The 14,710-nt window shown below is 45.3% G+C and overlaps 1 protein-coding gene across 1 annotated transcript in view; it reads right to left on the bottom strand.

The window, feature by feature from the left end:
• LOC146968240 (RLA class II histocompatibility antigen, DP alpha-1 chain-like) overlaps window positions 1-14,038 on the bottom strand; it is a 32,634-nt gene extending 18,596 nt beyond the window's left edge. The window contains exons 1-2 of the mRNA XM_085759933.1: window positions 13,907-14,038; window positions 13,470-13,715 (exon numbers count right to left, since the gene is read on the bottom strand). Of these exons, the coding sequence (XP_085616059.1) occupies window positions 13,470-13,715; window positions 13,907-13,967 (307 nt within the window). The 5' untranslated portion in view covers window positions 13,968-14,038. The remainder of the gene's footprint in view (window positions 1-13,469; window positions 13,716-13,906) is intronic.
• Window positions 14,039-14,710: the final 672 nt, after the last annotated feature.

Below are 14,710 nucleotides of genomic sequence, written 5' to 3'. Positions count from 1 at the left end.
TTGCAGAAGCCGAGTTATGATAAAAACTTCCAGATCATGAGCTGTCATGTGACTTTGATCGTCATCTATTTCAGTTCTCCTCGTCGTAGAGTCCCCAAATTTACATATAATGTGTATTAAAGTGTCTATTTTCATAATTAAAAAAAAAAGCAAAAAACGAAAAAACTCGTTTTTGGCACTCAACGCATGGGAACGAAAAACGAGAAATTACGTGGTTGGCACTCAATGAGTTAAGAAGTTTAGTTGTTCCACTTGAATTTTAAAACTTGAAAGGACACCAGTCATGCACAAATCCTGGAAGATTGTTTTAAGGCTGTTTTCTTACACAGTCTCAATTATTTTGTTTGTAAAATATTCTACAAGCATTTGTGAAAAAGGTTGAAAAAAATGTTGCCTGTTGAATGTTAAACTTTAAATTTTGCAAGACTGTAAATGCTGAACTCTGTATACAGCATTCCCAAATGCATCATATGGTTAATATTTGACACAAACAACTTGAGTCTTGGAGAAGATTGGTTTAATTGATGCTGGAAGGATTTAAGACACTGTTTTAGTCAGCAGTTAAGTTGTACTGTGGCATATTGTGGAGATGCATCAAAGACAATAGCCGTGTTTCCACTGCAGGAGTTCCTGGTAAAGGGAGGGGGTAGGAACTTCTACAGGAACCGTCCTCTCACTCGGCCCTCTCAGTGGCCGTGTTTCCACTGCAGAGTCGGACCCGGTCGGACCCCGCGGCGACGTCATGAGTTTCGATCGCCGCTTACATCGCTGTGCGACAGTTTCAACCGTGACGTCACCCAGGCAGGTCACAAGCACATGCACAAAAATCATAACAACAACGAAGACGGATGGAAGGAGCTGAGGCGGTAGCCGCGTTTCTGGTTTGTGTGTTTGTGCACATGGTGGTTGATTGTAATACTGCTTGAGTTTTTTTTTTTTTTTACTTTTCACGGCATTGTTTTGTGGCGTGATGGATCCCCAGTGTGTCGAGGTGCGCTGATATTTTCATTTTGCCGCGATGACTCAAACCCCCTCTGAATCTCCTCGGTGCCGTAGACTGCATCAATGTCTGCACCTCATCGTCGCTCCATTTGTGTACATCTTCCTGCTGTTTCCTTGTTGTTTACAGCGGTGTCTGCTAGGCTAATGCTCCCCTTCTGCTCCCCCTTTTAAAAATGCCGGTTGTTTTGGTGCTTTCTGGTAGCGTCAGAGCCTGCTCTAGCTTTAGCCAATCAGTGCCGGGTTAACCTCGAGCCCCACCCAGGAGCTTTTCAGGGCCGAACGGAGTACCTACCCTGGAGTAGGTACTCCGTTGGCCCCCGTAAAAGTTCCTGTAAATTGCCCTGTGGGGGAGGTTCCTGCAGTGGAAACACGCACCAACGGGGCTGGCCTGTAAATTACCCCGAAGTTCCTGCAGTGGAAACACGGCTAATAAGAGAATGGTGTCAGTTCTATGTTGCACCCAAATGTTAAATAAAAATTGTAAACGTTTTTGCATGTTCTTTATGTATGTTAGTGGATCTTTGGTAATTTAATTAAACATGTTGCTTTACAGTGAGAACAACACTAAAACAAGATTTACATTAGTATAACAGACAAAAGCTATATTAGTTCATCCAACAAGATTTACTTTAGTATAACAGACAAAAGCTATATTAGTTCATCCAACAAGATTTACTTTAGTATAACAGACAAAAGCTATATTAGTTCATCCAACATGATTAAATTGTGTTGCACTAACTTAAGTTACTTAAATCAAATTAACACAGTCAAGATAGACTGACTTAACATTATTTATTTAGATGGAATATAGGTGGCAAGATTAAATTACGTTCATCCAATGAATTCTTTTTTTGAGTGTGGTCTGTCTGGGTTTGTGGCTGGGCTGTCATTTGAGCAACGAAAAGAGCTCCTGCTGCTTCAGTGGCAACATGAGCAGTGGCAGGTTTTGGAGTTGGAGAAGATGAGGAGCGATGCCCGGCTCCCGGAAGCGGAGTTGACCCATGCTCAAGCCCGCCAGGAGATTGAGTTGGAGCGGTACAAGCTGGAGCTGATGAGTCAGGGGAAACTGCACACTCCTGAGGCTCAAGGGTCGGCTGTGGTGGTTCCCCCTGTTTCATTTGATGTTTCGGTTAATTTGAGGCTGGTTCCAAAATTTAACGAGAAGGACCCGTACATTTTTTTTGTGTTGTTTGAACGTTTGGCAGAGGCTCGAGGTTGGTCGGACACTGATCGGACTCTGTTGCTTCAGTGTGTGTTGACGGGAAAGGCCCAGGAGGTTTTTTCGGCCCTAAGTGTTGCTGATAGTGGCAGCTACCAGTCAGTTAAAGCTGGGGTACTTAAAGCGTATGAGCTGGTACCGGAGGCCTACCGTCAGCGCTTCAGGTCCGTCAAGGAAGAAGGCCAGTCTCACACTGAGTTTGTGCGTGACTTAACTTTTCATTTTCAGCGTTGGTGTGATTCTTCTCAGGTAAAATCTGTTGAGGATCTTAAGGAGTTGGTCCTCCTGGAGCAGTTTAAAAACACCTTGCCTGATCGGGTTGTGACCTACTTAAATGAACGTAGGGTGACCAAAGTTTCAGAGGCTGCCCAGTTAGCAGATGAGTTTGTTTTGACTCATATGGATTTTGGCGGTGGTAACCGTGGTCAGGGTGATGCTGCACGTGGAGAGGGCCGCGGGGAAGCTCTCCCCAGCAGTAAGAGTCTGTCTGCTGGGGCAGTCGACCCAGTGCAGTGGGACCAGGGGCGGTCCGGTAAATTGGACCCTACTCTGGTGTGTAACTATTGTTTTGATAAAGGTCATTGGAAAAAGGAGTATCAAGTGTTGAGAAGGAGGGGTTGGTCGGGTTACTCACCCACCAAGCCGTCTGCTGTTGCTGTAACTGTGGGAGTGCAGGAGTGAGCCAGTGCCATTGCTGCTGTGAGGGCACACACAAACCCCTCTACTTCAGAGGCAGTGGGTGCAGATCCGGTCGTGGGTCTGGGTCAGACAGATTGTCACACAGACGGGATTGACCCTGGTTACCTCCCCTTTGTGTCAGATGGTTTTGTTTCCCTGGTTGGACATGAGGACAGAGTTCCTGTGAAAGTCTTAAGAGACACTGGGGCATTGGACTCATTCATTGTGGGCTCACTGCTGCCTTTCTCTGCCAAAACCCACAGTGGTAGCAGTGTGAAAGTACGAGGTATGGGTCTGACAGTTTTTTCTGCTCCACGGCATCGACTAATGTTGTTCTCTGACTTAGTGCAAGGTGAGGTGGTAATGGCGGTACGCCCTGTCTTGCCCATGGAGGGCGTTCATGTCATTTTGGGAAATGATCTAGCAGGTGTTCGAGGGTGGCCTTGTTCTCCGGCTCAGGTGAGTCTTGGGGTAGACAATGGTTAACTCCACACTGTTGATTGTTCTGGCTGACGCGCTTTCCCGTGCGCCCTGTTGATTCTACACAAGACCTTATTAGTGGGGTCTTGTGTTTTATGGGGGGGGGTGTTATGGCCCTCGGCCATGTTGTGTTGCTGCTGTGTGTCTCTCTGTCTCATCTCCCCTCCATAGGTTCTCTGCCTGTGTCCCTCCTACCTCGTCAGGGGGATCAACTCCCCCTTTGGCTGTGTCTATAAAGAGGAGGTCTTTCCAAGATGGCAGTCTCTTCCTCCCTCCTGGATGGCTGGTGCCACCCAGGCACCTCAGCGTTGTTTTGTTTGATTGTGTTCTGTTAGCCTTTTGTTACTTTATGATTGCACACACACATCCAGCAACTCTCACCACACTACAGATTACTGACCTACACTTAAACATGTGTTCCTTTAATAAATTTATGGTTAATTGACCTGGTCGTGTTATGGTTATAATAGTGAACAGGATAAAAAGCTAAGTTTAAAACAAGAGCTAATGGCTGAGAAGAATAATAATAGTTCATGGCAAAATGTGTTTAAAAAGACTGTGTCATGGTTATAATATTGAATGATAAAATGTTGTTTAAAACAGGATATAAGCAATGAAAATAATAGTAATTCATGGAAAGACTTGATTAATAAGATAGTTCATGATTTTCATATGTTAATATAGCAATTCATTACAAAGAGTGAGTTAAAGAAGAAGAAGAATTCATTGTTTTCATGTGTCTTGAGTTAAAAAGGTTAAAATGATGATCGATCATCTATTCGGTGTTCAACTGCTTTTGCCTGGCAGGTATGGAAGACGACAACAGAGACAGTAACAGCACTTACAGATAAAAATAGTTTATTTTATATCACTTTTTGTTTAAAACATTTTACTTACCTTTTATCAAAATTCACTTGCATAAGTTATATTTTTGGAAATTAAATTGTTTTTATTTTCTTTGTCAAGTCTGTGGCGAATGTGCTGCACAGTGATCGATTGTTGATGCCTGTTTTTCCGTGTTGTCGAAGAAGCAGTATGGCTGACTGACGAGAATACACACTGGCTGCTAACGTGTCGTGCTCGTGTAGTTTTTCCACCTTTTTACATTATCTTTTCCCCGGCAACGGGGCGTAACATTTGGAGGCACCGCTGGGATAGTGTGCAGCGTGGTTAAACATCTTCGAGAGGTGTCCCCAGCCGTCACACATCCTTTTTAAAAAAGAAAACAACAACAAAGAAACGACCGCGACTATCGGAGCATGTGAGGAGTCGGCCGCCGTGGGACCCCGACCGTCTTCGGCTGCAAGTTATCTGAGGTATCGCTACATACCAGGAGAGCTACTGCTAAGAAGATAAATCGGTACCACTAGCCGATAGCACCCACACTTTGCTAGAAGAATGGCGTCGACGGAGATAGAGAAACTACAACTCGGAGTAATAAGAGAACTGTGTTTGCTGCCGAAAGAAAGTTTATTGGAGCTGTGTGACTACCTAATCCAAGCCGGAGCGGAGCTCGAGCATGTTAGCAGCAAAGGACGGACGGCTCTCATCACGCTAATCTCATGCTACATCCAGAGAGAAGAGCTAGAGGACCTTGAGGATCAAGGTATGGCTGAATTACTCCATCTGCAAGACAAAGTCACCGAGTTACAGGCTGTGTGTAATGCTAGTGTAGCAAAACAAGCGGAGGAGCAGCAGAAAAAGAAAGATGAAGAGGAGGAAAAATTATTAAAGGAAATTGAAGTTTTGCAGCTCCAGCTAGCCAGCAAACAGAACGGGAGAGACAACAAGGAAAAAAAAGACACCAAAAACAACGGTTACAACAGACAGGTAACACAGAACACAGCTCACAATTCTCCCCCTCATCACTGGCACAAAGACTTTAAAATTGCTGGACAAATTGGTGAGCCTGGCCAAAAAGATAAATTGACTTTTTCAAGTTTAGCTCGCCAGATTGAACATGGTCTGAGTAAGGGGTTTCCAGAACTAGAGATTGTGGATGCAGTGATTAGAGCCATAGCGCCTGGCATGCAGCTTCGCAGCTATTTGGAGGGCAAAGTGAACTTAACCTTACCAACATTGAGACGAATCCTCCGTTCACATTATCAAGAGAAAAGTGCAACTGATCTCTACACACAGCTGACTTCTGAGGTGCAAGGATTAAAAGAAACCCCCCAGAACTTCCTCATTCGCACTCTTGACCTGAGACAAAAGATCTTGTTTGCCTCGCAGGAATCTGAGTCAGGTCTCCAGTATGATCCTGGGCTAGTGCAAAGAATGTTTCTTCACACTGTGTTAACTGGACTCCAGAACGACAACATTAAGCGGGATCTTCAGCCTTACTTGGAGCAAGCTGACATCTCCGATGAACTGTTGCTTGAGAGAATGAACACTGCATGTGCCTATGAGACAGAGAGACAGATGAAAAAGAAAATGGCAGGGCAACAGAAGCCAGTCACTGTACACTCAGCACAGTCAAGTGATGTTCCTGCTGAAAAGAATGAAAAACCAGCTACTCACCAAAATCCTAAAGTTTCCCCTGTCGTTCTCTCCCAGCTGGAGGAGATTAAATCTGAGATAGCTGTGCTGAAAGAACTGAAAGTTGAAGTGTCTCAAATCAGAGAGTCCATGCTACAGCCCCAGCACGCGCCCAGACCACAACCACCAGCAGGGGGAGCAGATGGCACATCAGGATTGCAATTCCCAGGTCAGCAGATGCAGGATTTGCCACAGAGCTACTGGTTCAATGCAGGCCCTAGACATCGAGGTGGAACCGCCCAGTACCAGCAAAGATTTGCTCCACAACGCAGTTTCCCTCCACCCAATCGTGGACGAGCGAGGAGATGTTTTGGCTGTCAACAGAGCGGAGCTGAAGATTATTGCACACACTGTTACAGGTGTGGCAGCAGCGAGCATTTCCTTGCTGGATGTCGAGCAAGAGGACAGAGACAATTTGGAGGTGAGCCTTTAAACGGAGGAAGGTCATTCGCACGGGACAGGGAGTGACCCATCACACAGCAAGGTCCCAGCACTGCGCACACTGTGGACAGAAAGGAGAAGGGGTAATTCTGAAACAGTGCACATCCTGTAAAAATGTACTTTATTGTTCTAGGCCATGTCAGGTTGATAATTGGGCTGAACACAAAAAACATTGTAAACCTCTCTCATGTATGACTGCAAACGCCACCTCAAAAAGAGAAAAACAAGCTAAGAGAGCCCCGTTGGTAGGAGAGAAACACATGGTTAACTGCTTCATTCAAGGTCAAAGGGTTCAAGCTTTGTGGGACTCAGGTTCCCAAGTGACAATAATTGACGAGTTATGGAAAGAAGTGCACTTACCAGACACAAGACTAAAAGACATTTCTGACATTTTGGATGTGACACCGGCCCTAGACATAAAGGCAGCAAATGGGGAGAGCATGCCATATACAGGTTGGGTGGAGATAACTTTCAGGTTAGCTTCCGGGGCTGCAGCTAAGACCGAAGTAATTGTTCCCACACTTGTAATGAAGGGTGGTAAACTTGCTCAACCAATCATCGGCTCAAATGTAATCAAAATCATTATTGACAGTGAAATGAAACAATCAGATACTACTCACAGGGAACAGCTAAGCAAAACAGTGAGGGCAGCATTCCCAGGCCACACAGACACTTTTGTAAGACAAGTAACCGCTGTTGTTGAGCAAGTCAGTGTCAGGCAAGCAAATGAGTATATAGTCAAGACAAAAAGGGAGAGAGTCAATATACCCAAACACCTGTCAGTCCAAGTTGAGTGTCACGTCCACATGGACTCCCCACAGGAGGATGCAACACTAATCTTCGAGCCTGATGTGAATCCGCGCTGGACAGAGGGACTTGAACTGTGTGACATGCTTGTAGAGGTAACCAGAGGCACAAGAAGACCCTCTATCACTGTAAGTGTGCAAAATCCAACAGATCACGACATAGTGTTAGCAGGGAGAACTGTTATTGGGACTGTTCAGTATGTCCAGGCTTTCTACCCCGCCTCCATGCTAGAAAGATCCCACCCACCACCGTCAGTCACAACAAATCACATCACGGCTGAAGAGGATCAAATTAACAGTAATGTTTGGGACCCACCTGTAAATCTGAGTCACCTCAGCGAGCCAGAGCAGGAGACAGTTCACCAGATGTTAAGAGAGGAGTCTGCCTCTTTTTCAAAAACAGATGATGATATTGGCTGCATAGACAAATTACAACTTAGCATATCTTTGAAAGACACTGAGCCTGTAGCAAAAACATATCTCTCTGTGCCCAAACCCCTGTATCAGGAAATGAAGGACTACCTGAGTGACCTCATCGCTCAGGGTTGGGTAGAGAAATCTAACTCCCCTTATGCTTCACCAGTCGTATGTGTCCGAAAAAAAGACGGCAGTCTACGACTGTGCATTGACTACCGTGAGGTGAACAGGAAGACGCTCCCTGACCGTCAGCCTATCCCCAGGGTGCAAGATATTATGGATGGCCTAGGAGGCAACTCTTGGTTCTCTCTCCTTGACCAAGGAAAGGCGTACCATCAGGGATTTATGGCGAGGGAGAGCAGACCACTGACCGCTTTTGTGACACCATGGGGTCTCTATGAGTGGATCAGGATTCCCTTCGGTCTTATGAACGCTCCAGCTGCCTTTCAGCGCTGTATGGAGGATTGTTTGGAAGGGCTGAGAGATAACATCTGTATCCCTTATTTAGATGACACCCTGGTTTTCAGCAGGACCTTTGAGGATCACGTCGAACATGTGAGGACAGTGCTACAGCGGCTACGTCAGCATGGTATCAAGTTAAAACCTAGAAAATGTGAAGTGTTCAGACGTGAGGTCCGCTACTTGGGACGCATCGTGTCTGCGGAGGGCAGTAAAATGGACCCGGCCGACACGGCAGCAGTGAGAGCTTTAAAGGAGAAGAGGCAACAGACTGTGGGAGAACTGAGATCAGTCATGGGGCTCCTGAGCTACTACCGGCAGTACATCAGAGACTTTTCCCGCATCGCCGGCCCTCTTTATGCCCTGACAGAATCAGACCCCAAATCAGATAAACACAAAGACAGTAACACGAGGACAAGAAAAGTGAAAGGAAAGTTTAAAGGGGCACCCTCACACAAACCGATCACATGGACTGAGGAACATCAACTGATACTGGAGAGGCTGATTGATTGCCTGGTTGAGCCACCGATTCTTGGATTCCCAGACTTCAACAAATCATTCATCTTAAACACAGACGCATCACACAAAGGTTTAGGTGCTGTATTATATCAAGAACAGGACGGTAAGCTACGTGTAATAGCCTATGCATCACGCACCCTGACCAAAGCAGAAAAGAACTATCATCTTCATTCAGGGAAACTTGAATTTTTAGCATTAAAGTGGGCTGTTACTGAGCGTTTCAGAGACTATTTGATTGGCTCCTCCTGTACTGTCTTTACAGACAACAATCCACTTACCTATGTGTTGTCAACAGCCAAACTCAATGCAACGGGGCATAGGTGGGTTGCAGAATTAGCTGACTTTGACCTAATTATCAAGTATCGTCCGGGAAAAGAAAATTGTGATGCTGATGGTCTTTCAAGAATGCCCTGTGACATAGACACCATGATGGAGGAATGCACAGAAGAAATGTCATCCCCTTCAGTGCAGGCCACAGTACAAGCTGTAGAGAGTGATGTTTCACACACAGTGTGGTCCATGATGTCTTTTGAGTGTGCAGAAATGTGTGGAGACACACCTACACCATTTTCCAAAACAGATATATGTCGAGCACAGAGAGATGATCAAACCATTGGCCCAGTCATTGCCTGGAAACAATCAAAAGAGAAGCCTACAAGAGAGCAGTTAAAGTCATTCAATGTACAGTCAAAATGTTTGCTTCGTGACTGGGAGAAACTTACCTTTGATGGAGATGGAATCCTTCAACGAAAGACTGCAACCAGAACTCAACTTGTTCTTCCTGAAAAATACAAATCAACAGTTTTGAGACAGCTCCACAACGAGATGGGACATCAAGGCGTGGAACGCACAACATCACTCATTCGGGATCGCTTCTTCTGGCCACACATGCAGCGAGAAATAGAGCACTACGTCACACAAAGCTGTACATGCCTGAAACAGAAAAAGCCCTGCAGAGAATCCAGAGCTCCACTCGTACCGATTGTCACCACTCAGCCATTCGAGCTTGTATCCATTGACTTCCTACATCTGGATAAGTGTCGGGGTGGGTATGAATACATATTGTTAATAGTAGATCATTACACACGCTTTGCACAAGCCTACCCTACAACATCAAAATCTGCAAAGACTGTCGCTGATAAAATATTCAATGATTACGCGCTGAAGTTTGGGTTCCCTCTAAGAATTCACCACGACCAGGGAGGTGAATTTGAGAATCAATTGTTCGCACAGCTGAAGAAAAATTGTGGAGTGATGGGCTCTCGAACCACGCCCTATCACCCGCAAGGCAACGGGCAAGTGGAACGGCTAAACAGAACATTGCTACAAATGCTGAGAACGCTCACAGAGAAACAAAAGTCCGACTGGAGAGAGTCATTGCCCAAGCTCATCTATGCATATAACAGCACCAGAAGTGAAGTTACAGGTTTTTCACCTTTTTACCTCCTGTTCGGCAGATCTCCAAGATTACCTGTTGACTTGTTGTTTGGTTTGACCCCAGAGACTGGAACTGCTGATCATCGAGAGTACATGAATAAGTGGAAACAACAGATGAAAGAGGCTTATGAGATCACAAAAGCAAATGCAAAAAAATGTGCTGAGAGGAGCAAGAGGAATCATGATAACAAAGTCAGGAGTTCTGTTTTGAATGAGGGCGACCGTGTTCTCATTAGGAATATGACACCTAGAGGGGGAACGGGAAAGCTCAGAAATCACTGGGAAGATTGCATCCACAAAGTCATCCGTCAGGTGGGAAAAGACATGCCCATATATGAAGTGATACCTGAGCAAGGCAAAGCGAGAGGACGTAGGATCCTGCACCGTAACCTCCTGTTGCCATGTGACCATTTGCCTCTAGAGATTCAGTTGAAACCAGCGAAAGTGAAAAGACAAATCACAGCTCAGACTCGACGAGACAAAGATCAAACAGACCAAGAGACAAACAATGACGATAGTGATGATGATGACTATGGATACTATCCACTCAGACATCAGCCTGTGCCACAGCTCCAAGTCCACACAGAAAGAGAGGATGCTGAAGGTGTCACACAGCTCATGCAGGACGTTGAGCCTGAGCATCAGGATATGCACCAGCTGGAGCAGGACACAGGAGATCCACTGTTAGAAGACGACATGTCAGTTCAAGAGGAGACTGCACTGGAGGAGAGAATATCAGCACCACAGTCGCCTGCTCAAAGTGAAGATCACAGTGGGGATGAACAACAGTGTCAACGACCAGTAAGAGAGAGACGACCCCCAAGAGTCTTCACATATGATCAGCTTGGCCATCCCAGTTGCTGTGGCGCCGGTCTCCCAGGTAACCTGATGTGCTACTATCCTCCAACATCATATGGGGCCATGCAAGCAGCAAGTACATGGACAGCTCCAGTACAGCACTGGAATTATCAGCCTGCTGTTGCACCTGGCTACTGAAAGAAGAAGATGCACTTACACACACACACATCATACACATATCATACACTCACTGATGGACTTTCTCACAAACTGAGTGTGGATACACATCATACACTATGCACTCATTGATGGACTTTCTCACAAACTGAGTGTTGATAAGCACGTGCACACATTGTACACTCATTGATGGACTGTTGGACACTGAGTGTTAATGCGCACATAATACACACATGCACTTATGGATGGACTGTTTCATGAACTGAGTGCTGACACGCTTACAGATACAGATACTGTACCTGAGACAGTCATGAGTGGACTAATGAACAATCAGAGTATTGATACACATGTGCCACGCACTCCTGGACTTTGAAGAAGCTGAGTGATTGTATACACTGTTGAATGAATGAATGAAGGATTAATTTGATGACACTATGTACAGTAGCTAAATGCTTTAAACATTACTTACTTACCTTCCTCACCTGTTGATTGAGATGTCGGGGACGACATCTGTGTCGTAGGGGAGTGTGTTATGGTTATAATAGTGAACAGGATAAAAAGCTAAGTTTAAAACAAGAGCTAATGGCTGAGAAGAATAATAATAGTTCATGGCAAAATGTGTTTAAAAAGACTGTGTCATGGTTATAATATTGAATGATAAAATGTTGTTTAAAACAGGATATAAGCAATGAAAATAATAGTAATTCATGGAAAGACTTGATTAATAAGATAGTTCATGATTCTCATATGTTAATATAGCAATTCATTACAAAGAGTGAGTTAAAGAAGAAGAAGAATTCATTGTTTTCATGTGTCTTGAGTTAAAAAGGTTAAAATGATGATCGATCAGCTATTCTGTGTTCAACTGCTTTTGCCTGGCAGGTATGGAAGATGACAACAGAGACAGTAACAGCACTTACAGATAAAAATAGTTTATTTTATATCACATTTTGTTTACAACATTTTACTTACCTTTTATCAAAATTCACTTGCATAAGTTATATTTTTTGGAAATTAAATTGTTTTTATTTTCTTTGTCAAGTCTGTGGCGAATGTGCTGCACAGTGATCGATTGTTGATGCCTGTTTTTCCGTGTTGTCGAAGAAGCAGTATGGCTGACTGACGAGAATACACACTGGCTGCTAACGTGTCGTGCTCGTGTAGTTTTTCCACCTTTTTACATTATCTTTTCCCCGGCAACGGGGCGTAACAGTCGCTGTGTGGTCCTCCCTCCTTGGTTATGCTCTTGAACGAGCTGGGCATAACACTCGGAGACACGGAGACTCGGAGACTCAGAAACACGGAGACACGGAAACTCAGAGACTCGGAGACTCAGAAACACGGAGACTCAGAGACACGGAGACTCAGAGACTCAGAAACACGGAGACACGGAAACTCAGAGACTCGGAGACTCAGAAACACGGAGACTCGGAGACACAGAGACTCAGAAACACGGAGACACGGAAACTCAGAGACTCGGAGACTCAGAAACACGGAGACACGGAGACTCGGAGACTCAGAGACTCAGAAACACGGAGGAACGGAAACTCAGAGACTCGGACACTCAGAAACACGGAGACTCTGAGACTCAGAAACACGGAGACTCAGAGACTCGGAGACTCAGAAACACGGAGACACGGAGACTCAGAGACTCGGAGACTCAGAAACACGGAGACTCTGAGACTCAGAAACACGGAGACTCAGAGACTCGGAGACTCAGAAACACGGAGACACGGAGACTCAGAGACTCGGAGACTCAGAAACACGGAGACTCAGAAACACGGAGACACGGAGACTCGGAGACACGGAGACTCAGAGACACGGAGACTCAGAAACACGGAGACACGGAGACTCAGAGACTCAGAAACACGGAGACACGGAGACTCTGAGACTCAGAAACACGGAGACTCAGAGACTCGGAGACTCAGAAACACGGAGACACGGAGACTCAGAGACACGGAGACTCAGAGACTCAGAGACTCAGAAACACGGAGACACGGAGACTCTGAGACTCAGAAACACGGAGACTCAGAGACTCGGAGACTCAGAAACACGGAGACACAGAGACTCTGAGACTCGGAGACTCAGAAACACGGAGACACGGAGACTCTGAGACTCGGAGACTCAGAATCACGGAGACACGGAGACTCGGAGACACGGAGACTCAGAAACACGGAGACACGGAGACTCTGAGACTTGGAGACTCAGAATCACGGAGACTCGGAGACTCGGAGACACGGAGACTCGGAGACTCGGAGACTCATCAACCTCACAGCAGCTGTCCAGATTGTTGTCGTAGTGACAGAGCTGGACAAAGGTGTTGTTTTTGTGTGTTACCATAGAGACAGGAAGTGGGCGTGTCCTTCTCTGTCACATATTAATGAATCTTCCTACAGATCAATAAACTGATCGACTGCATCAATAATAATGAACTGGTGATTTCTACATATTAATGAGTTCATTAACTGAAGTGACTTAGAAATGAGATCAGACTTTACCGTTGGTCAGTGGGAGGTCCTTCATACCAAGACGACTGTTCTTCAGGTTTGATCTGCAGATCTGTTGATTTCCCTCAGCAGCATCATACCCTCCTGGCATGGTGATATGATCAATGAAACTGGGCTGAGGCTCCACTCCCTTCTTGTTGACGAAGTCTGCAAACCAGATCTCTTCTCCATCCAGAGCGTACATCACCTCTCCATCAGAGTCTGAACATCCATTGACAGCAACTTCCACATGGACACCTGGACAGACAAGACCTGGGTCACTGACCGTCTGTAGTTAGATAACTGTCTGTAGTTGTGTCAGTAGCTGTCTCAGTGTCAGTAGTTGTCATTAGTCATGTCAGTAGCTGTCTCAGTGTCAGTAGATGTGTCAGTAGTTGTGTCAGTAGTTGTCTCAGTGTCAGTAGTCGTGTCAGTAGCTCTTTACTCACTGTCAGCACAGACACAGACGACACAGCCGAGGAAGAGGAGCAGCTCCGACACCTTCATCATGGTCTTCGTCAGTAGTTCACTGACACAGTCTGAGCGTCTGTTGACCTGAGAGACGACTGACAGCAACTGACAGCGAGTCCGGCAGCAGCTCGGTCTTAGAGTCCCAGCAGCCAATCACAGAGCAGAGAGCCGGTGATGTCATCAGTGTCCGGGTAGAGGAGGCAGCAGCTGAAGAGAAACTTTCTGCGGTTTATTATCATCACTGGGACTCGTTTTAAACACTAAAATGTTGACACACAACTGTTCATCTCAACTTTGGAGTTTGCAGTTTAATTTCCTATCCATAGTTTGTTCCATTTCCTTTTGAACCCCCTCCCAAAATACCTGTATATTCAGACCAGCCCATAATAGTATGTTAGTGAAGTCACCATGTTGGAAACAAACCCCTCCAACACAACACTGTAGATTTTCTATATTCAGCCATTATAACCGGGTTGTGAAATACCTTTTTTAAAATTATTTATTTAAGTATATTCTTTGGCTTTTATGCCTTTATTTGATAGCCATAGTAGAGATAGACAGGAAAGGGAGAGGCAGAGAGAGGGGGAACCTGGTTTTAATCTTCCAGTCAAACTTCCTCCAGTTTGGACTGTTTGTTGTTATGACCAGACAAACAGGTTTCACTCCATTCATCATCACACATTACATTGTTCAGTTCCAGTTCCCATCTGTCTTTACTCTCTAAACCCTTTCTTTCTTTCCTAACTTTCTTTACCGAAAAGATTGTTAATATTAGAACGAAG

Source organism: Trachurus japonicus, chromosome 18 (genome assembly GCF_045865225.1).
Source record: "Trachurus japonicus isolate A0001 chromosome 18, Traja_1.0".
NCBI lineage: Eukaryota > Metazoa > Chordata > Actinopteri > Carangiformes > Carangidae > Trachurus > Trachurus japonicus.
Note: the sequence above shows the minus strand (reverse complement) of the source record. Positions and strands in the feature narration are given on the sequence as shown.